Source organism: Anguilla anguilla, chromosome 12, assembly GCF_013347855.1.
Source record: "Anguilla anguilla isolate fAngAng1 chromosome 12, fAngAng1.pri, whole genome shotgun sequence".
Lineage (NCBI taxonomy): Eukaryota > Metazoa > Chordata > Actinopteri > Anguilliformes > Anguillidae > Anguilla > Anguilla anguilla.
In genome coordinates, this window is record NC_049212.1 from 40,265,094 (window position 1) to 40,287,279 (window position 22,186).

The following is a 22,186-nucleotide window of genomic DNA, read 5'->3' on the forward strand; positions in this document are numbered from 1 at the left end:
AGCGGATGGGGCTTCTCTCCCCCAGGGGGGAATTTATCACACAGACACCATTACGCATCATTAAATGCCTCTTGACCCGCCTGAGGGAGAGGCACACGAGAGTGGCAGCTTGTTTCCGTCTTCGGCGAATAACAGAGTCTCGCGTTAATAGGAGAGAACCGTGCTGGTGATTTATTTTCTTTTCGCGTTTTTTGCATTGTCCCCCCCGCCCCCCCTCGTGGTTTGGCTCAGGGTCCTTTGGGATGCCTGCTGTAGATAACGAGCAGAACGGCACGCAAGGCCGCCGTGTGAAAATGGAGCTGTAATCAGCCGCGGCTCGGTGCTGTGCCCTCTGACTGCGCAGCGCGTTGCGCGCGTGTTCGTCTCTGCAGGGTAATGCACCGGAGACCTCGGGGGTGTTTGAGTACGGGCGCATTACCCCACGCCTGGGGGGTTTCAAACAGCGACCCACCCCCCCCCACTCCACACCCACAACCCCCCCCCCCCCCCGCCCACTCCACACCCCCCCCCCTCAGCTTAATGTTGGATATTTCACGGCGGCGCTCGCAAACGGTTGCGCAAAACGGACCAGGGGACAGCGCAGCGGCATCCATTTCATCTCTGCGTTTCAAGGGCGGAGGACGTGAAAGAGCGCAAGTCCAAATTAGAACGTGACAGACTTGACAGACAGAGAAATAAAAAAGAAAAAAAAAAACACACACACTTGGGAAAGGTCATTTACAACAAAAGCAGACCCTCCTGTGGCCCTCAGCCGGTTTGAAGGAAACGCTACAATTATTTCGGCTGACATTATATTTGAGGACGTATTGTGGCTTCTGGGCTGTGTGAATGTCACGCCCGTGAGATGCCACGCTAAGTGCCCTCCCTGGCACTCGTCTGAAGAGAAGAGTCTCTTCACTGCATCCTGTGCTCACCAAATAGCACAGGACCTGCTGTAACGGGGACTTGCATGGGTGAAGAGCGAACTGGAGTTAATGAAGAAGACCTGTAGGCAGCATCACCTGCGGGCGTTTCCATAGATACCCTCTTGAAAGCAAATTCTTTCCTTCAAAAAAGCAGGGATTCCATCATAATCAACTACCACAAATTCTTCCAGTAGTAACAGCTTTATAACAGCTATTACAGACTCTTCCAGTAGTAACTGCTTTATAACAGCTATTACAGACTCTTCCAGTAGTAACTGCTTTATAACAGCTATTACAGACTCTTCCAGTAGTAACTGCCTTATAACTGCTTTATAACAGCTATTACAGACTCTTCCAGTAGTAACTGCTTTATAACAGCTATTACAGACTCTTCCAGTAGTAACTGCCTTATAACTGCTTTGTAACAGCTATTACAGACTCTTCCAGTAGTAACTGCTTTATAACAGCTATTACAGACTCTTCCAGTAGTAACAGTAGTAACTCTCATTTACTCCGCTCTTCCCGTTTATGGGGGAGGTGGCGGATGTGTGGGGGAGGTGGCGGATGTGTGGCGGGGGGGCGAGCGAAGCGTGAAATGGCGTCTCCCTGAGTGCCGAGGAGTCGCCGCTGTGCACCGTGGGGAGGCTCCAGTTTTACGGTTTTGGGCGGGTAAAAAAAAAAAACCAGTAAGCGATACGGCCGTGAGACAAAATGCGACACTTTGCTCAAAACCCTGACCTGTCGCATATTCAGCCGAACATTTGTTTATTTACTTATTTATTTATTTACAGTCAAATTTTCAGTGTCAGTTTAACAGAGTCTGAGTTCAATAGCGAGCAGATTTACTGTCAGAATAAAATGTTCTCAATCAGAGTTGATTCAGCACTGCACATTTTATTGTGGCTTTTCTTAAAATATTCCGGTCTAGGGTGCCTAGTTTTTTTCCAATCCCACTGTGCATTATCATTTATTTGGAAGGACACTGTTAAATTGAAGCTGTACCTGCAGTTGTTTTCAGTCCAATGTCAGTCTGTGGTTGTCTATTTTTGAAGCTCATTGCTAAATTATAGACGGACCTGTCCTTTTTGATAAATTCACTGGAGTTCATATCTGTTGTTGCTTTACAAAGATACAGGTCACTTATTTTTATATACAGTCATTTACTTGAATTTTTTTTGTTGTTGCCGTGGAACTTATCTGTGGTAAAAACCTCCTGGACAGAGACCTGATGGCGCTCCAGGCCAGGCCTACAAGCATATTTTTGAAGGCTCTGTTCTGTGTTTGGAGCTGAGTGTTCCTGGAATGCGTAGCGGCTGTTGGGCAGGCAGTTAGCCGGTGATGAAGAGACCTGCCGTGGGCTGGTAGCATCTGACTGCTGCGAGCCCCCAGACGCTAATGCTGAACGCTGACGGCCAACGGCAGGGAGGAGGGAAAAAACATGCTGTCCCCCGGGGGGTGGGCATGTACACAGAACGGAGCCGGACTGATTGTTCACGACAGCCAGCCCCCCCCTCTCACAACCCCCCCCCCACCACCACCACCTCCCCCACACAGCCCTCCCACACCCCCCCCCTTCACTCCCCAACACCACTATCACCACCCGCCCCCCCCATGCACCACCAAACCCCCCCCCCCCCCCCTCCCTCCCACCACCCCCCCCCCCCCCCCCCCCCGCACACACACACGACAGTAAGATGTTCTGTAGCTGTGCAGTCCTGCCAGGGCAGTGCATGAATGAGGTATCTGTGCAAAGCTGTGTTGTAGTAACCCCATCAGGCTCAAACATCTCACTTATTTCCAGCGATGCCTGGGGAGCGGCTGGGGGGAGGGGGGGGGGGTGTCTGGGGGAGGGGGTATCGCGGGCCTGTATGTGCAGAGACAGCTGGGAGACACAGGGGGTTCTGTTAACCCGTCCCCCGCCCCGCCCCGCCCTGCCCTGCCCTGCCCTGCCCCCACCCTGCCACCGCCCCGCCCCACCCCCCGCCCTGCCCCCCCCCCCCCCCCCCCAGGGAGATACCGCGCCTCGCCGCACGTGCGTATCGATCGCCGCTTGTATCCATAGCGACGCACACTGCAGTAACAAGCAACATAGCTGATATGACAGTGTTTAATTTCCCTCTGTTGTCACATCTGATTATTACTGGCCCTGCTGGCTCTAATAGGACTCGTCCTGCAGTAGAGCCCAAATGAGCTCCTCTGTGACCCGCCTTCTCCGAACCCCTCCTCACACTCGCCCGGGTTTCTCCACACGCTGACAGATGGACAGACTGACAGACCGAAAGACAGACTAACTGGCTAACTGACTGACTGACTGATTGACTGACTGATGGAAGAACAGGACAGCCAGACAGACAGGCAGACTAACGGACAGAGATACAGACGGATGGACGGACAGACAAGACAGACAGACTGAGTGACAGACAGACAGCCTGTTAGCTCCTGCACTCTGCTGTCTAGACGCTGTCCCAGTGTTTCACAGTTCTGTGGTTTTGCCGTGCCTACAGCCCACACCATTAAACACTCGTGCAGCTCTGAACAATGCCTTTAAATTGATGAATTGCAGAGTAGCCATTGAACATTATGGCCGTGCTTCCACTGATGGATTGAATTGCCGTTAATTACCTGGATTGAAAAGGAATTGACCCGGGCCTTGCTGTGGAGCATCTCTTCTCTGTTTGGAGAATCGGCGCGGTACGCTGATGGTGATTTATTTTTTTTTGTAAGCGTAGCGGTTTCCTCCCGCCGCCCTGCTGTGACTGACTCACTCCTCTGCCCCCCCCCCCCCCCACACATCCCCCCAGAAACGTTGTCGCTGTGTACAGCCAGACATCTGAGGGGATGAAGCCTGTGCTCAGTTAGGCCGGACGCAGCAGAGGTTGGCGGCGCGGACGTTAGCGGCAGCTCTGCCTGATGTGTCCAGAGCTCGGTCCCGATGTTAGCAGGTTCGGTTAGCCACAGTACGGCCTGCGTTAGAGGGCTGGACACAGTGAAGCGGGTGTGTGGCGGGTGACCACAAGTGATGCATCATGGGAAATCAAACCTGGAAGCCCGGACCATCGCAACACAACCCCGTATATCAGAGGTGCACAACTCCCATGCTTGGAGGGCTGGTTTGCATTTTGGTTTTCAATCGAGCCAATTACCTTAGTTGTAGTTTTCTGACAGTTCTATGAACTACACTGGTTCACTCCCATACCTGAGCACAGTAAAATCTGTAGGATACACCTGCAGTCTGCGGCTGTACCTGGCGGTTACACAAATGCCAGATCCAGACATGACTGCGCTAATTAATTAAGAGGAGAAGCTGACACAAAATCCTGAAATGGTTCAGCCCCTGCAGTAAACCCATTCTCTAAATTGCCCATTTCCTTCTCAGTCATTTCGGCTTGACAGAGAACGGGGGGGGGGGAGGGAGGGAGAGAGAGAAAGAGGGATCTCGTACATAGCAATCTGTGAGGATCATTGCCTTTATCAGAGGGAGCTGACAGCCAATTTGCACGTGTGCCCTTCAGCTTCGACAAGCAGACAAAAGCGTTTCGGTCCTGATGACTCTCGCCTGTCATTGGCTGGGGCCTGTCCCTGGCTCAGGCCTGTCATTGGCTGGGGCCTGTCCCTGGCTCAGGCCTGTCCCTGGCTCGCCTCCAGAACCGTGGCTGAAGGTGAGTGTGTGTATGGACGGACGGACGGAAGGACGGACGGACGGATGCATGCAGCCTTCGTCTATCTGTTCATTTAACGCCGTTTGTTGATAGTTCAGTTCGCCAGGCACAACTCTTTCTTTTTCCTTCTCTCTTTAGCTTTAATCTTAACGGCTGTTTGGCGGACTGGCTCGTCATAGCTCTATTAGCCGGGACCCAAACGAGAAGACTGGGATCCCGACAAGTTGGAATTTACGAAGCGTGTCATTGCGGGGGGGGGGGGGGGGCACGGCGCTTGTAATCTCAACTTCACAGCCCCGTTCAGCGACACTGTTTTCACACGCGCTCGCTTCAAATGACTGAACAGAAGGCAGCTAATGTACAACAGCAGAAGTATTCAGTGAATGTTCTTGAGTTAACAATGACTGAGTAGTCTGTTTTGTTTTAATTCAGGCGTGTCAGGCTTATCCTTTAATAATGACATTTTTGTTTTAGGCTTTGTTTCTTCTGTGAGCTGGATATGGGTGAACCCGAGTCCTTCTCCATTACCTGTGTTAGTGGCCTCAATTAGATTCTATAAAAGACCAGATGGTTTTGATTTCAGTTTTTGTTTCTCTCTTTTTTCTTTTTTACCTAGTCCGAGTGGACAAAAGAATTCCGGCCTTTGAGAGCAATGGAAGCGGAGGAAAAAAAAGTATTTTTCTTTTTTATGTTTTACCTATATTGCTTTCTGAAAGTGGCTGTAATTCTGTTCTCTTTGTCTCTTTTTTGCGCGCCTTGGCAGAGCTGTGGGGTGGCGGGGCGTAGTATTTGTTCTTCATCATAAAGAGAGCGACCCTCGGGAGTGAATGCAAGGCCCCCAGAGCTATCGGCTGGGATTCGCTTTTTAAAACTTACCCGTCTCTCCAGCTGACGCTGAAGGGCGGCCAGAGAATGGCGTCGTTCTTCCACCGCAGTGTGCCAACAGCCAGCTCTCTCGCTGTAGCTCCGCATGCTCCCAGCATGCATTGCGTGTAGTAACACTTTTGGAGTTCACTTTTGACACGCGTTGACCTTCTGCACTTGTGCTAAAATGGAACTCTGATGACGGCTTGACAACAAAATCCATTGTTTTTTTTGTTTTTTTTAAAATATCCAATTCTTTTGTCCACTCGAACTAGGTAAAAAAGAGAGAAACAAAAACTGAAATCAAAACCATCTGGTCTTTTATAGAATCTAATTGAGGCCACTAACACAGGTAATGGAGAAGGACTCGGGTTCAACAGCAGAAGTATTCAGTGAATGTTCTTGAGTTAACAATGACTGAGTAGTCTGTTTTGTTTTAATTCAGGTGCTAAAATGGAACGCTGATGACGGCTTGACAATAAAATCCATTGTTTTTTTTGTTTTTTTAAAATATCCAAATAGGCCCATTTCTTTTGCGCCAATTGTGGTTGGAATGAAAAGAAAATCTTGGCTAAGCTTTTCAGCAGGTCATAAAGTCAGGTCAAAAATAATAAACTCTCAGAGGACTCTTAAGAGCTTTGTTCCGGTTTATTTTATTCTTAATTATGCAGTTATACGGTACAGTTTGAAACAAACAAATGAAAGCCCACTGGGGTCTAATAAAGCCCTGTCCCTTCCTGTCGTAATGGCCCTGAATTCTCTAATGATGTTTGGTCTCCCAGATTGGTTTGGCCCTGCGGTGGGTCCTATTCTATTCTATCACTGCCACGCCTGTGTGTATATTTAGGCTTCGGTGACTGGAGTGAATTTTTATATGTGTGAGTACACAGAGTGTTTATTTACCAGGTCAGCGCGGTTCTGTGCCAGCTGTGGTCAGGCGCTCGGGCTGTGGGGCTGTGAGAGCAGCATCAGTAAATTTGTCTTACAGACAAGTTGATCTTACTCTCTCTCTCTCTCTCTCTTGCTCTCGCTCTCTCCCCCCCCTCTCTCTCTCTCTCTCTCTCTCTCTCTCCCCCCCCTCGCTCTCTCTCTCACTCTCTCTCTCAATTTCTCTCTCTCTCTCCCCCTCTCCCCCTCTCTCTCTCTCTCTCTCTCCCCCCTCTCCCCCTCTCCCCCTCTCTCTCTCTCACTCTCTCTCTCTTTCTTTAGTCCTTTGATCAGCCCGGGCCCGCCGTATTGTGAACGACAGTGATGTATGTGCGGAGAACCCGGAGTCTGAGCGTGAGGAGAGAAAAACAATATCGCGGTGTTGGGTCCGCGCGCGTCGCTTAAGAAAATCATATTTCAGGCGTGTTCTCAGGTGCCGACCTGGGATGGAAAAAAGAAAAAAAAACGGCACAGATACGTCTGTCGATTCTGCGCCCGATTACTCCAGATATTTGTCGGTGATGCAGTTTCTCACAGCTAAAAACGGAACACTTTAACCCCTTTCAGCGATATGTATGTAACAGTCAGGGGAGCTCGGCTCGCGATTGGACGTTCACGGGGCCCAAATCCTATCAGGGGGCACTGATGCGGAACGAATCGTCCAATGGAATGAGTGAGCGAACCGCACCTTGTAATTACGCAGATTTTTTTATTAACGCACGGTCATACTTGACCGTGCCAAAAGCAAATTGAGTTATAATTCCTGAAATTAAGTGGACTCACTGAAGGCAGAATTAATGTTAGCTCCTCTAATGTGATCTCATTCGTATTAGTTACAGTGCATGAAACGAAAGCAGCTCTCTCCCTCGCGGCCTTCGGTTTAACAGGAGTAACAGACAAAGGTGTGAAAGGAAGATCTCTTTCCTTTATTTTAAAAAAGAGAGTGTTGCTTTTTTTTCCCCTGAGTGTCTAGCCAGGGCTGTTTGCAGCACACGTGCCCCACGTCGCGATGGCGATCGATTCCCTGTGGAGGCACACGGGTCGGAAACATTGATTCCCCGCTGAAGGAGGGAGGTGTACAGGGTGAGCGTTTGATAAGCCTGAACCGCGTTCTTATTAAAGGCTGTTATTGACAGCTTCAGAAGAGGAGGAGGAGGGAGGAGGAGGGAGAGGAGGAAGTAACGATGGTCGTCGCCATGGCGTTACAGCACCGGTAACCAACCCTGTTCCTGGAGATCTACCATCCCCTAGGTTTCCATTTCGACCCTGATTTTGGCACACCTGACTCTACTGACTAGCAGCTCAATGCAGATCTTTAGCTGGGGAATGAGGTGTGGCTTTGTTAGGGTTGGAGTGTAGACCTACAGGACAGTAGATCTCCAGGAGCAGGGTTGGGCAGCCCTGCTCTAGCTGAATGAGGTGTGGCTTTGTTAGGGTTGGAGTGTGGACCTACAGGACAGTAGATCTCCAGGAGCAGGGTTGGGCAGCCCTGATCTAGCTGAATGAGGTGTGGCTTTGTTAGGGTTGGAGTGTAGACCTACAGGACAGCAGATCTCCAGGAGCAGGGTTGGGCAGCCCTGCTCTAGCTGAATGAGGTGTGGCTTTGTTAGGGTTGGAGTGAAAACCTACAGGACAGTAGATCTCCAGGAGCAGGGTTGGGCAGCCCTGCTCTAGTTGAATGAGGTGTGGCTTTGTTAGGGTTGGAGTGAAAACCTACAGGACAGTAGATCTCCAGGAGCAGGGTTGGGCAGCCCTGCTCTAGTTGAATGAGGTGTGGCTTTGTTAGGGTTGGAGTGAAAACCTACAGGACAGTAGATCTCCAGGAGCAGGGTTGGGCAGCCCTGCTCTAGTTGAATGAGATGTGGCTTTGTTAGGTTTGGAGTGAAAACCTACAGGACGGTAGATCTCCAGGAACAGGGTTGGACAGCCCTTCTCTAGCTGTTGAATGAGGTGTGGCTTTGTTAGGGTTGGAGTGAAAACCTACAGGACAGTAGATCTCCAGGAACAGGGTTGGGCAGCCCTGCTCTAGTTGAATGAGGTGTGGCTTTGTTAGGGTTGGAGTGAAAACCTACAAGACAGTAGATCTCCAGGAGCAGGGTTGGGCAGCCCTGCTCTAGCTGAATGAGGTGTCGCTTTGTTAGGGTTGAAGTGTAAACCTACAGGACAGTAGATCTCCCGGAGCAGGGTTGGGCAGCCCTGCTCTAGCTGAATGAGGTGTGGCTTTGTTAGGGTTGGAGTGTAGACCTACAGTGTGGTAGATCTCCAGGAGCAGGGATTGCTTACGACTGAACGTGAACATTAATACCTGCTGTGAATAAAACCGTGAGCATAAAGCGCCGTCGTGTGCGTTTGAGGAAGGATCGGCGGAAGCCGCTGCCGATTCAGACTGGCTTCGGGTTTTTGGCGGGTTTTTGGCGGGTTTGGGCGGGTTTGGTGGGTTTGGCGGGTTTGGGTGGGTTTGGGTGGGTTTTGGGCGGTTTTGGTGGGTTTGGCGGGTTTGGGTGGGTTTGGGCGGGTTTGATGGGTTTGGTGGGTTTGGTGGGTTTGGTGGGTTTGGCGCACTTGGGAGCGAAGATCTGGCTCACGACGAGGAGCCTCCCTCGCGGCACTGGAGCGTCAATCAGACGCCGACCGACGGCGAAATCATCCACAGCAAGCGGCCTTCATCATCATCATCATCATCATCATCATCTGTGTCTCCAGGCAATCAAGCACCCACCCCCCCCCCCCCCCCTCCCCCACCAGCCCCTGCCTCACCACCCCCCCCCCCCCCCCCTCGAATTTGGCGGATTGCAGGGAACCGGCCTGATTGGTCTTGATTGCTCTCTTATTATAGGTGCCTCAGCTGGCCTTCCACAGGAAAAAATTATTTCAAGGATGTCTGTCCCATTGCTTTATTGTTATTGGTCTGGTTTTTTTTCCGATTTTTTTTAAATCAGGGGGCCCAGAACAGCATGTGACTGGGCCCGGATGGGGCGGGCGCACGGCTGGGGCGCGTCAGCCAATGAGGACAGAGTAGAGCCTGTTGCCGTGGAGCTCGTGCGTTCCGCACCTTCATCAGGAGTGCTGTCTGATAAAGGCACAAAATGGAGCCTCCGCGTGTATACTCACTGCTCTTCCCCATTGCTGCTTCCCGAAGCCCTGCATCTGTGGCGGTTTTGGGCGTAGCCCTGCGCCCGTGGCGATGTTGGGCGCAGCCCTGCCCCTGTGGCGGTGTTGGGCGTAGCCCTGCGTCCGTGGCGGTGTTGGGCGTAGCCCTGCGCGCGTGGCGGTGTTGGGCGTAGCCCTGCGCGCGTGGCGGTGTTGGGCGTAGCCCTGCGCCCGCGGCGGTGTTGGGCGTAGCCCTGCACCCGCGGCGGTGTTGGGCGTAGCCGTGTTTATTTACCGTCCGTTCATGCGAATCACGTTCAGCTCGTTTCCGCCCAGTTTAATGAAGGGCATCTGCGGCTGAGGGAGCAAATGATAGTAAATGCGCAGAGCTTCTCCTGTGCAGTGCAGGGTTCTGATGGCTCTGTAATGCTGTGCAGTGCAGGGTTCTGATGGCTCTGTAATGCTGTGCAGTGCAGGGTTCTGATGGCTCTGTAATGCTGTGCAGTGCAGGGTTCTGATGGCTCTGTAATGCTGTGCAGCGCAGGGTTCTGATGGCTCTGTAATGCTGTGCAGCGCAGGGTTCTGATGGCTCTGTAATGCTGTGCCGGTGCACTCGTGCCCTGAGAAGGCGAGTCTGATCCCACTCTGCCTAATGGTGCTGAGTGACGGCCTTCAGCCCGTGTCTAAAACATCTCTTTTACTTCAGAGAGGGCTGTGTTTGAAGATGACAATGCCCCCCCCCCCCCCTCCACAGAGCGGGGGAGCACTCACCCAGAGGTTATGAGGGAAAATGACACCGGCGCTATCCAAATGTCACCGTGTCACCCCCCGTCCCCCGAACTGAACCCAGCCGGGACATTTATAGCATATTCCGGAACAATACCTGAGACAGAATGTTCCGGGCCACCGCGTACGCGCGAGATGATTGACATTAGGTTAGAAGAGAGGTGTTGTTTTCCCCTCCTACAGTACCCCGGGCATTATGGGCCAAATGCAGCAGGCCCAATGCCCAGTTAAGTGACTTTGCGTTGGTGTTTGGTCTTTTCATTTTTTTTTCTTCCTTTTTTTACTTGTATGGTTTGCTTTACCCTGAAACTCTTTTGTTGTGCTTTGAAGGCTTGTGCATTCATGAAAATGGTTTGGAATGACTAACACTGAGCTGAATATACTGTATAGAATTCTATAGTACAGTAGAGTATAGTATAGTACAGTTATTAGTATAGTATGTACAGTAGGTGTAGTATAATGTTGTATAGTACGTATAGTATAGTATAGTATAGTGCTGAATAGTGAAGTATAGTGTATTGTAGTGTAGTGTAGTGTATTGTAGTATAGTGCAGTGTAGTGTATTGTGGTATAGTGTGGTGTGACTGTGAATGCATGGATAAACATTTACAATAACCGAAACTGGGTCAAGCATTCAATAGTGAAGCAGTCCCAGAGTGTGCCCGTCGAGGAAGCAGGCCTGCCGTGAGGAGCTGGGAGCCTCAGGGAGCTTCTGGGGCGAAGGCCCGTATGCTGGGATCCTCTGCAGCAAAGGTCAACGGAGCTTTATGTCACCTGAGAGACACACACTGCAGAGCAGGAACGCTGGGAATAATGCAGCAGAAAAGCACAGCGTCTGCGTCTCCGTCTGCGTCTGCCTGTGAGTGTGAGTGTGAGTGTGAGTGTGAGTGTGAGTGTGAGTGTGCGTGTGCGTGTGAGTGTGAGTGTGCGTCTCCGTCTGCGTGTGAGTGTGAGTGTGAGTGTGAGTGTGCGTCTCCGTCTGCGTGTGAGTGTGAGTGTGAGTGTGCGTCTCCGTCTGCATGTGAGTGTGCGTGTGAGTGTGCGTGTGCGTGTGCGTGTGCGTGTGCGTGTGCGTGTGCGTGTGCGTGTGAGTGTGAGTGTGCGTGTGAGTGTGTGTGTGCGTGTGCGTGTGCGTGTGCGTGTGCGTGTGCGTGTGAGTGTGAGTGAGTGTGCGTCTGCGTGTGAGTGTGAGTGTGGGTGTGAGTGTGAGTGTGAGTGTGTGTGTGTGTGTGTTTGTGTGAGTGTGGGTGTGGGTGTGGGTGTGAGTGTGTGTGTGTGTGTGTGTGTGAGTGTGCGTGTGAGTGTGCGTGTGAGTGTGAGTGTGAGTGTGAGGTTGAGTGTGAGTGTGAGTGTGAGTGTGAGTGTGAGTGTTGAGTGTGCGTGTGCGTGTGCGTGTGAGTGTGAGTGTGAGTGTGTGTGTGAGTGTGAGTGTGAGTGTGAGTGTGAGTGTGAGTGTGAGTGTGAGTGTTGAGTGTTGAGTGTTGAGTGTGAGTGTGAGTGTGAGTGTGAGTGTGAGTGTGAGTGTGAGCGTGAGCGTGAGCGTGAGCGTGAGCGTGAGCGTGAGCGTGCGCGTGCGCGTGCGAGTGAGTGTGAGTGTGAGTGTGAGTGTGAGTGTGAGTGTGAGTGTGCGGCTGTCTGAATGGACTCCTGCTGGGCTGTTTCCTGGCTCAGCAGACATGGCGCTTCTGGGGGCTTTTGTCTTGCAGATTAATATACTGCAATCCAGTCTGGAGTTATAAAAAAAAAAAAAGATTGTTGTAATTGGGACTGATTGAGCCAAGTCTTTCAACATCTGCGCAGACTTTCTAATCAAGGAGCTCAATAGCTGTAATATGCTCTCCGCGGAGCTGTCCACACAGACAAAAAAAAACTGCGTTTGCAGTAAATCTGCTGCTCGAGAAACCCAATAAAAGTACGAAAGTACAGAAAGTCACCAATCTAAAGTTAAAATGTCATGGAACAAACGAGTTTCTTCTTTGGAAGGCCCATCGCAGCACAATGGATGGTATTTCTGCGTGCTCTTTTTGCTCAGCATCCCACCGTAGTAATAATCACTTTAACTGCACATCACTTTCGTAATTGACATAACATTTCAGACATACCAGAAAATAATGCTGTGAAAGCACTCTGTAAAAACATTTAGAACACAACCCATTCAGACTGGAGCAATTCAGCAGTGAAAGGGCCTACATGCAGTTGAAACCAGTTTTTTTTTTTTTTTAAATGTTTTAAACTGATTCTGTAGTGTTGCCCTCAGTGCTGGAAGGGTGTTCCGGAGTGGAGTAGCCGTGGTGACCCCCCTTGTGCGGTCTCCACGGAAACGCATCACCGTGACGCCATGTCTCTTGCAGAATTCTCCGGAACGCTGGGGCGGATCCCGGCGGCGTACGGGGCGGAGCCGGGGACGCCGGCGGACAGCTCGCCTTCCTCGCCCCCCACCTCCGGGGCCCGGGCGCGGCACCATCGCGGCGCGGGGCCCCCGGAGCCCCTCTCCCCCCCTCACCTGTCCCCCCTCGGCCTGTGGGGGTCCCAGGAGGACCCGGGGAGCAAAGGTGAGAGCAGAGGGGTGGGGAGGGGATTGGGGGGGGGGGGGGGGCGAGATGACCCGGTTTCCCACATGCACATACGGTCCTGTGTTTTGACCCCATCCCACTCCGTCCAGCGACATCCCACAAAATGATCCTGCTCAGCTTGACTTTGGCCTGTTTGGATCTGGTCACCCTACATGGGGTGGGGGGGTTTGGGGGGGGGGTATTCATGGAGAGTTTGGGCTGGGGTGGAATCATCATTATGACCAGAAAGTCCTCTGGTGTTCCATATAAGCCCAGATAAAGGCTTCGCCCGAACCGTCGGGTGATCTGCTGCGCTGCTCTCTTCACACTGAGCAAACAGCGAGGAGAACGTTTAAAAGAAGAGAAAAGCGTTTTGTGCCTTGATGTGCTGCCACCGTCTTATTGGATGAGAGCCAGGATGGTGCACTCACATGGTGATACTGTGAACAGGACAGAGTCTGCCCTTCTGTAAGGGCCTGCTGCACACAGCCTGTGTGTGACGAGGCAGTGTTCCACTCCTCCTCTTCCTCTTCAGCTGAATTCTTCAGAGAGAGGAAAGAAAAAAAAAAAAAAAACAATACAGGCCATCAATTCTGGGCACGCCTGCTGTAACATCAAACGCTGAGCTAAATACGTCTTTGTCTTTGGCGGTTTTCTAACCGCCAGTCTGGCTTCCGCAGAGCGTGTCTACTGGGCACGCTCAGCTCGGCTAGGCCGGGCCCACTGAGAGTCACACGCTGCGCTCTTAATTCTGGGAGGGGGGGGGGGGGGGGGAGGACACGCGCTACGCTCTTGATTCTGTGTACAGTATCAGATAAACCCGGGTCTGGTCCTCTCTGAGACTGGGGGGGGGGGGGGGGTGCGGGGGGGGTCACGCGCTACGCTCTTATTTCTGTGAGAGTCATGCGCTGCGCTCTTAATTCTGTGTGCAGTATCAGATAAACCCGGGCCTGGTCCTCTCTGAGACTGGGGGGGGTCATGCGCTACGCTCTTATTTCTGTGAGAGTCATGCGCTGCGCTCTTAATTCTGTGTGCAGTATCAGATAAACCCGGGCCTGGCCCTCTCTGAGACTGCGGCAGGGGTCACGGCAGGATCCAGCTCTCCCCCTGGCTTTGGATATCAACCCAGGAGCCAAGTTTTCTGATGGATAAATTTGTCAAAGAAAATTAATAAATAAAAAACTGGAGAGATTTGTTTTCTCAATCCCAGCAGGGACCCCCCCGGTGTATCCGGCACGGTCATAAATAAATAATGTGGTGTAGTGGAAATCTCACTTTAACATGAAGGAAGAGAGACTGGTTTCTCGTATTCCAAAATTATTTAATGATTAATTAATCAGGGAAAAAGTCTAACAAGTCAGAGTAATTCCAAAGCATGAATGAGAGATCATACAGTCGGACCTTGCTCTTGTTTCTTATTGGTTAGCAGCAGGTGTCTGAAAAAGATGAGTCGTTGCATTTAGCTACATAACCACAGTTTTGTTCACACAAAGACCCTTGCAACCCATATTAGCTTCTCTTGGTGTTTTAGACTTTGTGGTTATCACCGTGAAGTTTGAATAAGTCTGAGTTTCTTCTTATTACCTGAGGGCTTCCACAAACTAGAGCAGAGGTCACTTGACTCAGCTGACTTTGGCAGCACACAATCAATACCGTGCAGCACCAGCAGGTTGTCGGGAAGCCCCCCCCCCCCATAAACCCCCCCACCACCTGAGTCGCTAATGCAGAGCCGGCCGTGCTCAGCCTCAGCCGCTGTTTGATTCCCCCAGTCTGCCCCCCCCCACCCCCCCCCCCCCCCGGAGGGCACGGTGATTATCTGGAGGGAACCCGTCTCGTCTGTCGCTGAGGGATTGTGGGATAGGTGTTTCGTTCCTACGCCACGGAACGTCTCTCAGCACACAGTTCTCAAATTATACTTAAATCAATACTAGATTCTTAGCGTTGTTGAGTTTTAGATCGTAAGGGTATGTTAACACAGCATATCATATATAATTAGAAATAAATAATAAATATTGTGTGTTACATATATATTACATGTTGAACACCTCCTGGGTAAGTTTATTTTTTTATTTCCTCAAGCATGAGATGAAATTGTTTCACCCACAGTGCATGGATTTGCACACCATGAAAATGTAAATGATTCATTATTCTTGCCCATTTGAATAGCCTGCATAATTCATAAGTAAAATTGATTTTTATTTTTTTTTTAATAATGTGCCTGCTTGTGTGTGGAGTCATCGGAGCTGATAGCATTAGATTCTGCTGCACGAGTATTTACACTGTTTTATGTAATGTTATCGTTTTCTTTCTGGATGTTTTTGTAACATCACAGTACATCGTTGGTGGATGCAGGGTCTTGGGTGGCTCGGTCCAGTTAAGGCATTTACTGTAATCTCAGAAATGGGTGTTGGGACCCAGAAACCTCAGACTTCGGCCTAGACACCATTTATCCACCAAATTAAGCCACAATTCAAATAATCAAACCGCCGCTGATCTATTAATTATTTAAACACCGAAAAAGAAACTGAAGTGTCGGTTATTTTCTCAGCGGCGCTGTTAAGCTAACCAGGTTAGCGTTAGCATTGATTTGTACGAATTAGCATTTACAGGAGCGCCGGTTTCTCCAGATTAGCATTAGCGAGGGCTTCTCCAGGTTAGAATTAGCGCTGGTTTCTCCAGGTTAGCGTTAGCAATGGCTTCTCCAGGTTAGCATTAGCAATGGCTTCTCCAGATTAGCGTTAGCGATGGCTTCTCCAAGTTAGCTTTAGCGATGGTTTGTCTAGATTAGCAGTAGTGCTGCTTTATCTAGATGAGCGCTAACACTGGGTTCTCCAGATCGCTGCTAAGCCCTCCAGACTCAGGTTAGCGCTGGATTCTCTAGAACCCCACTGCACTGTAGCTCCTTCCACTCGCTGGACAGGTGCCCAAAAAAGCAACCAGTTCGGTCAGTGAGAGACTCTCCTCTCCCTCCCCTGTAGCACTACTACTGCTACTACTGCATGTGACCTGCAGGGTGGGAAACGGTCACTGGCCAAACACGGGGTGTGAGTCGCGCCGCGGCGACTTCCTGTCCGGCTCCTCGAGCGGCGCTTCCGAACCGTGAGGAGAGACGCGCGTGCTGAAGCGGGCGGTTCTCACCGTCTCCGGCCGAGCTCCATCAGTGTCAGTGACCCTCCCAGCTGACTGCACACTGGAGGAGGAGAGGCAGTCACGGTCCACACGGACCCCACGTAAAGGGCGAGCCCTCCAGCTCAGCTCAGAGATCGATGATGCGTGCGTGCGTGCCCACGATCAGAGGAAATCACTTTCCACCTGCATGCATCTGCAGAGCGCACGCATGAATGTAGGGTATTACTTTGAGGGCTCCAGATTGCTCTAATTTGCAAGACTGTGTCCTTGCATGTGAGCTGTTCACTTTGTGCAAAGCACTTAGCCCTTTCTTTTCATGATCTCAGAAAAAAAGAAAAAAAAGTACCAAGGAGAGGACGAGACACAATTATGCCCATTTTCCTTTCCACTGGCGCTGTTTAGAACATTGCCATTGTAAAAATATCGCTTGTTTCCAAGGGCAGCCAGGTTGGATTTTAATTTGCGCTTGTGTGTAAGGCAGGTGTAATTACTCCTGTGAGGGGCTGTTCTTGCCGCTCGGTTCCTATTGGTCGTCTGCGGTGTTCCTTTCATCCCACTGTCCTTGTGCTCTACCGCTATTCGCCACAGAGCTGCCTCTCTGTCACCTCCTCTCAGTCACCTCCACACTGCCTCTCTGTCACCTCCTCTCAGTCACCTCCACACTGCCTCTCTGTCACCTCTGCACCTCCTCTCTGTCACCTCCGCACCTCCTCTCTGCCTCGCTGTCACCTCCTCTCAATCACCTCCGCACCTCCTCTCTGCCTCGCTGTCACCTCCTCTCAGTCACCTCCACACTGCCTCTCTGTCACCTCTGCACCTCCTCTCTGTTACCTCCTCTCTGCCTCTCTGTCACCTCTGCACCTCCTCTCTGTCACCTCCTCTCTGCCTCTCTGTCACCTCCGCACCTCCTCTCTGCCTCTCAGTCACCTCCTCTCAGTCACCTCTGCACCTCCTCTCTGTCACCTCTGCACCTCCTCTCTGTCACCTCCGCACTGCCTCTCTATCACCTCCTCTCAGTCACCTCCACACCTCTTCTCTGTCACCTCTGCACGGCCTGTCTATCACCTCCTCTCTGTCACCTCCGCACTGCCTCTCTATCACCTCCTCTCTGCCTCTCTGTCACCTCTGCACCTCCTCTCTGTCACCTCCTATCTGCCTCTCTGTCACCTCCGCACCTCCTCTCTGCCTCTCAGTCACCTCCTCTCAGTCACCTCTGCACCTCCTCTCTGTCACCTCCGCACTGCCTCTCTATCACCTCCTCTCAGTCACCTCCACACCTCCTCTCTGTCACCTCTGCACGGCCTGTCTATCACCTCCTCTCTGCCACCTCCGCACTGCCTCTCAGTCACCTCCTCTCTGCCTCTCTGTCACCTCCTCTCAGTCACCTCCACACCTCCTCTCTGCACCTCCTCTCTGCCTCTCAGTCACCTCCTCTCTGTCACCTCCTCACTGCCTCTCTATCACCCTCTCAGTCACCTCCACACTGCCTCTGCCACCTCTGCATCTCCTCTCTGTCACCTCCTCTCAGTCACCTCCACACCTCCTCTCTGTCACCTCCACACTGCCTCTCTGTCACCTCTGCACCTCCTCTCTGCCTCTCAGTCACCTCCTCTCTGTCACCACCGCGTGCCGTGTGGTTTCGCTCTCCTGTAGTTATACAGACGGCTTCTTCCCGCTGAACTCTGTGGTGTTTGTTTGGTCTGTATAGTGTTAATGCGGCTGCCTGTGTCTCACAGGAAGGTTTTTACGTGCTTTCAGCCACTATGCACTATGCACCTATGCACTGCATGAGGGCCCGGTCTTACTGCCACCATAATCTATGTTTTTACCATTTTTAATTTTGCTTCGAATGGCCCATGAAGGACCTTTGACTGTCCTTGTGTTATCCATTGTGTTTTTTATTTATTTATTTTAATTTAAATTGTGCTGCAGTTGCTGTGGAGCGCAGTGTTGATCTTGTGGAGTTCTCTCTCTGGAAGATTCCACTCTGTGAAACAGCGGCAGCTCCCCGCGGCTCCGCGGTAGCGCAGGGTCTTTGTTCAGCCGCGCTGCCGTGGAAACAGCGGGCGTTGGAGACGTGCAGGTCGAGCCCAAGCGGTGAGAGGAGGCTGTCGAGGTGTGTCGCCGTTACAACCCGTCAGCCCCCCCCCCCCGACTCCGTCCCCCACATTCTGCCTCTAGCAGAAATATGACGCAGATTTACCGCGGGTAAAGTGCGTGGACGGGATGTGGTGGGAGAGTAACTGTCGATGAAATCCATCATAGCGAGGTTTCTGGGGGACAGGCGTCACCTGTCAGAGCCGCCACGCGGTCGGGGGAAGGGAGGCAGACGGCGGTGCCTTACCGCCAGACTGACAGACCGCCTGACTGACAGACCGCCAGACTGACAGACCGCCTGACTGACAGACCGCCAGACTGACAGACCGCCTGACTGACAGACCGCCAGACTGACAGACCGCCTGACTGACAGACCGCCAGACTGACAGACCGTCTGACTGACAGACCGCCACGTGCCGCGCGCGGCAGCTGCTTGGCAAAATGATCAAAGTGACGTTTAAAAAAAAAAAAAAATGTTTTTTTTCCTCAGCTAAGTAATGGAACGCAAGCCAGTCGATACGCCCTGATGATGCAATCTGCATCTGCGTTTGATGTGCATTTACAGCACTGTCGCCGTGGAGACCGCAGGTTCAAAAGAGACGCTGTCGTTCACAAAAAAGGACCGGTGTGTGTGTGTGTTTAGACAAAATCACGCAGGCGCTGAATTTTCAGGAGGGCTGTGAACACCAGACCGGTCCGTGGAGCTCAGCTGGGCCCGCGGCAGGTACTCCGCTCCCCAGATGAGGCCATTGTGCAGTCAGGGGTGCCAAGCCCTGTGTGACAAACGCTTGCCCTTTTTCATTATTATTTTTTCTAAAACTTTTTATTTCTGCAAAGATATTTAAGGTCTAGTGGGCCCTGTGTGACCACTGTAACCACCATCCAAAATAGGCCACATTTACTACATGAATAAATGAGGGTAAAACACTTCAAATAAATATTTATTCCTTTTCAACGTTTAAGTGACATGAAGTGACAGAGGTGGGGGGGGGGGCGCTCATTTTCTTCACTTTCATCAGAGACAGCGTGAGTCTGGGATAATGTCAGCTCAGAGCAGCGTGTGGCCCTGAGCAGTCATTTACTCTCAGCCTCCCGCCTCTTAAGCGACTCACCTGACGCCGTTTAATCTTTCAGTGGGGGGGGGGGGGGGGGGGTTCTTCTGTGCGTCTGCGAGGCTGAAAGCCCCCCCCTCCCCCGCCGCTCTCTGTCTGAGCGCTGTAGGGCCTGCGTACGGTGGCCCTGCGGGGACACAAAGGAAGGCTCGGCCCACAGCCCCGCGGGCCTCGCCGGACCGCAGCTCGCCTTGCAGCCGTCCGGCTCTGCCTGAGCCTTAAAGGGCCGGACTGAGAGGAAACGGCCTCCCTTTAATGATCACACGGGACCCGACAGAGCACATCCCTCACACAGAGGGAGAGAGAGGTTACAGAGACACAGAGAGAGAGAGAGGGAGAGAGAGGTTACAGAGACACTGAGAGAGAGAGGGAGAGCGAGGTTACAAAGACACAGAGAGAGAAAGAGAGGGAGGGAGGGAGACAGGGAAGGAGAAAGGGAGTGAAAAGAAATAAATAGCAAGAGTGAAGGTCAGAAGGAGAGAAAGGAAGAGGGAGAAAAAGAATAAAGATAATTAAATGGTAAAATAGAGAGAAAGTTGGAAAAACAAATAGCAAGAGAGAAAGACAGAAAGATAAAAAAGGAGGGGATGAGGAGAAAGAGAATAAAAAGAAAAAGAAATTAAATGGCAAGGGTGACAGACAGAGAGAAAAGAGAGATAGGGAGTGAGGGGGGGAGAGGGGGAGAGAGAAGGAGGAAGGGAAGGAGGGAAAGAGAGCGAGGGAGAGAGAGAAAAGAGAGAGAGAGAGAGGGAGCCACGCCCTGGTGTATTTGCGCCAGCTTCTGTTGTGTCCTGGCGGTGTGTGTGGCTGCCGTTATTGGGAGTGTGTGTGTGTGCGGTGGCTGTGAAGGACAGCCCGGGGCGGTGTGCAGATATCTGGGAAGAGAGAACGGTGCCCGTGGGTACGGGCGTGGCACCTCGCGGACTGGCCTTTACCACCGTGCTGCCCGCGCCATTCTCATTTAGGACTTTCGCCCGTCGGAGTTACCCGCTGCGCTCGCTGCCGTCGGCTGCTCTCCCCGTGTTCAGACTGCGGCGTCACGGCGAACGGCGAACGCTGCAGAACCCCCCCCCCCCCCACACACACACACACGTTCAGCAGTCGAGCTCTGTCATACACCACAACCCCCCACCCTCGCCTTCGCGCGTTCTACGATCCAACACTGTCATACACCCACCCCCCCCGCCCCCCCCCGTCCTACCCCCAGGTTCTACGAGCGAGTGCTGTCACCCTGGCTTTACTGCTTTCACATTTCCTGCCTGTCATGGGGAAGGGGGGGGGGGGGGGAAGGGGGGGGACTCCCGGCTGGGGAGAACAGGCCTCTCTGCTCTGCTGTGGCTGACTGAAGTGCCGTTGCTGCCACTGACATTCCCCCCAGTCCCTGTGCCGAACCTGAGCTCAGGCACCTCCACAGCGTGTGCCCCTGACCCGTGCCAGTCTGTGCCCCTGACCTGTGGCAGTCTGTGCTCCTGACACATGGCGGTCTGTGGTCCTGGTCTGTGGCAGTCTGTGCTCCTGGTCTGTGGCGGTCTGTGCTCCCGACACGTGGCGGTCTGTGCTCCTGGTCTGTGGCGGTCTGTGCTCCTGGTGGAGGTCTGTGCTCCTGACCCGTAGCGGTCTGTGCCCCCAACATGTAGCGGTCTGTGCTCCTGGTCTGTGGCGGTCTGTGCTCCTGGTGGAGGTCTGTGCTCCTGACCCGTAGCGGTCTGTGCCCCCAACATGTAGCGGTCTGTGCTCCTGGTCTGTGGCGGTCTGTGCTCCTGGTGGTGGTCTGTGCTCCCGACACGTGGCGGTCTGTGCTCCCGACCAGTGGCGGTCTGTGCTCCACACCTCAGCGTATCGCGCTGTGCAGCTGCTGGTTGGTTCTTACCGCTGCTGTCAGTGCATTAACACATTTGAGGATGTTTTGGAGTGTGTGAACGTTGAGTTGCTACCAGGTCTGGAAACCTGCCATAAAAAATTGGGTCCTTTTTCCATTCTTTTTTTTTGTTTTGCTATGTATAACTGTGCTTTCGAAACCAGTAAGAAAATGTGATCAAGCCCTGTCATGGCCGTTTTGAAACCTGTCTTCTGGCACCTACTGAGTGGGAGAAATATGGAGAAAACGGAATGCTTTAAGTGCTGTCTCTCTCAGAGTCCATGCGCAGAACAGAAGCTCTTCTCTTTCATTTTTTATGCGCGGATCTGCTGACCTTGTTGGTGAATCCATTGTTCTGGCCTGTTCAGATACACTGAATGGACATTGTGCAGAAACTGGAAAGCCGAATCATTTTTTCACCCTGTTACACATGACTTATATAAGCGTTTAAGGAATGAGGAATAATATAAGCGTTTAATTTCTCTGTCCAAATGGAATGTTGCTGATGGGAACCCTCTGATATTGCAAGGAGGGCTGCCCAGAGACAGGCAAGTCCTGCATCCTTATTTATACATCACGTGTAAATACTTAGCAACGGTAATTTGATCTGTAACTAAGACACAATTTGTTGCTGCCAGTCAGCTAAAGTCTGCAGAAAGACATCCAATGTAGAGGCATTTTGATATGGAGGACGGCGTGCAGCACAGTGGGTAAGGAACTGGGCTTGTAACTGAAAGGTCGCAGGTTCGATTCCCGGGTAAGGACACTGCCGTTGTACCCTTGAGCAAGGTACTTAACCTGCATTGCTTCAGTATATATCCAGCTGTATAAATGGATACAATGTAAAATGCTATGTAAAAGTTGTGTAAGTCGCTCTGGATAAGAGCGTCTGCTATATGGCTGTAATGTACTGTAATGTAATATGTTAGTATTTTTTTACACAATTTATCATTACATTTGTATTTAAAACTACTTTTAAGTCTGTTGCCAGTTTTTAAAGGCTTTGGGCGCATGGTTGACTGTGCGCTCAGTGTGCCTCGATGCTGGAGGAAGACGCCGTGGAGGCGGAGCTTGTCTGACACTGGGACGGGTCCCTTTTTGGGTCCCTTCTCATCTGCACAGCGGTGGGATGCAAGAGTGGGGGGGGGGGGTGTCCCGGAGGTCAGGGGTCATGCCGGGAACCCTGGGAAACGATCGCCGCCATGTC

General features: G+C 51.9%; 1 protein-coding gene across 4 annotated transcripts in view; it reads left to right on the plus strand.

Moving 5' to 3' along the window:
- Nucleotides 1–22,186, plus strand: part of LOC118210445 (contactin-5-like) — a 206,945-nt gene that overhangs the window by 90,183 nt on the left and 94,576 nt on the right. For 3 of the 4 annotated variants that reach the window (XM_035386653.1, XM_035386655.1, XM_035386654.1), the window contains exon 3: nt 12,583–12,783. The exons of the other annotated variant lie outside the window; for it this stretch is intronic. In XM_035386653.1, coding sequence (XP_035242544.1) covers nt 12,583–12,783 — 201 coding nt within the window. The remainder of the gene's footprint in view (nt 1–12,582; nt 12,784–22,186) is intronic. 4 annotated transcript variants of the gene reach the window in all.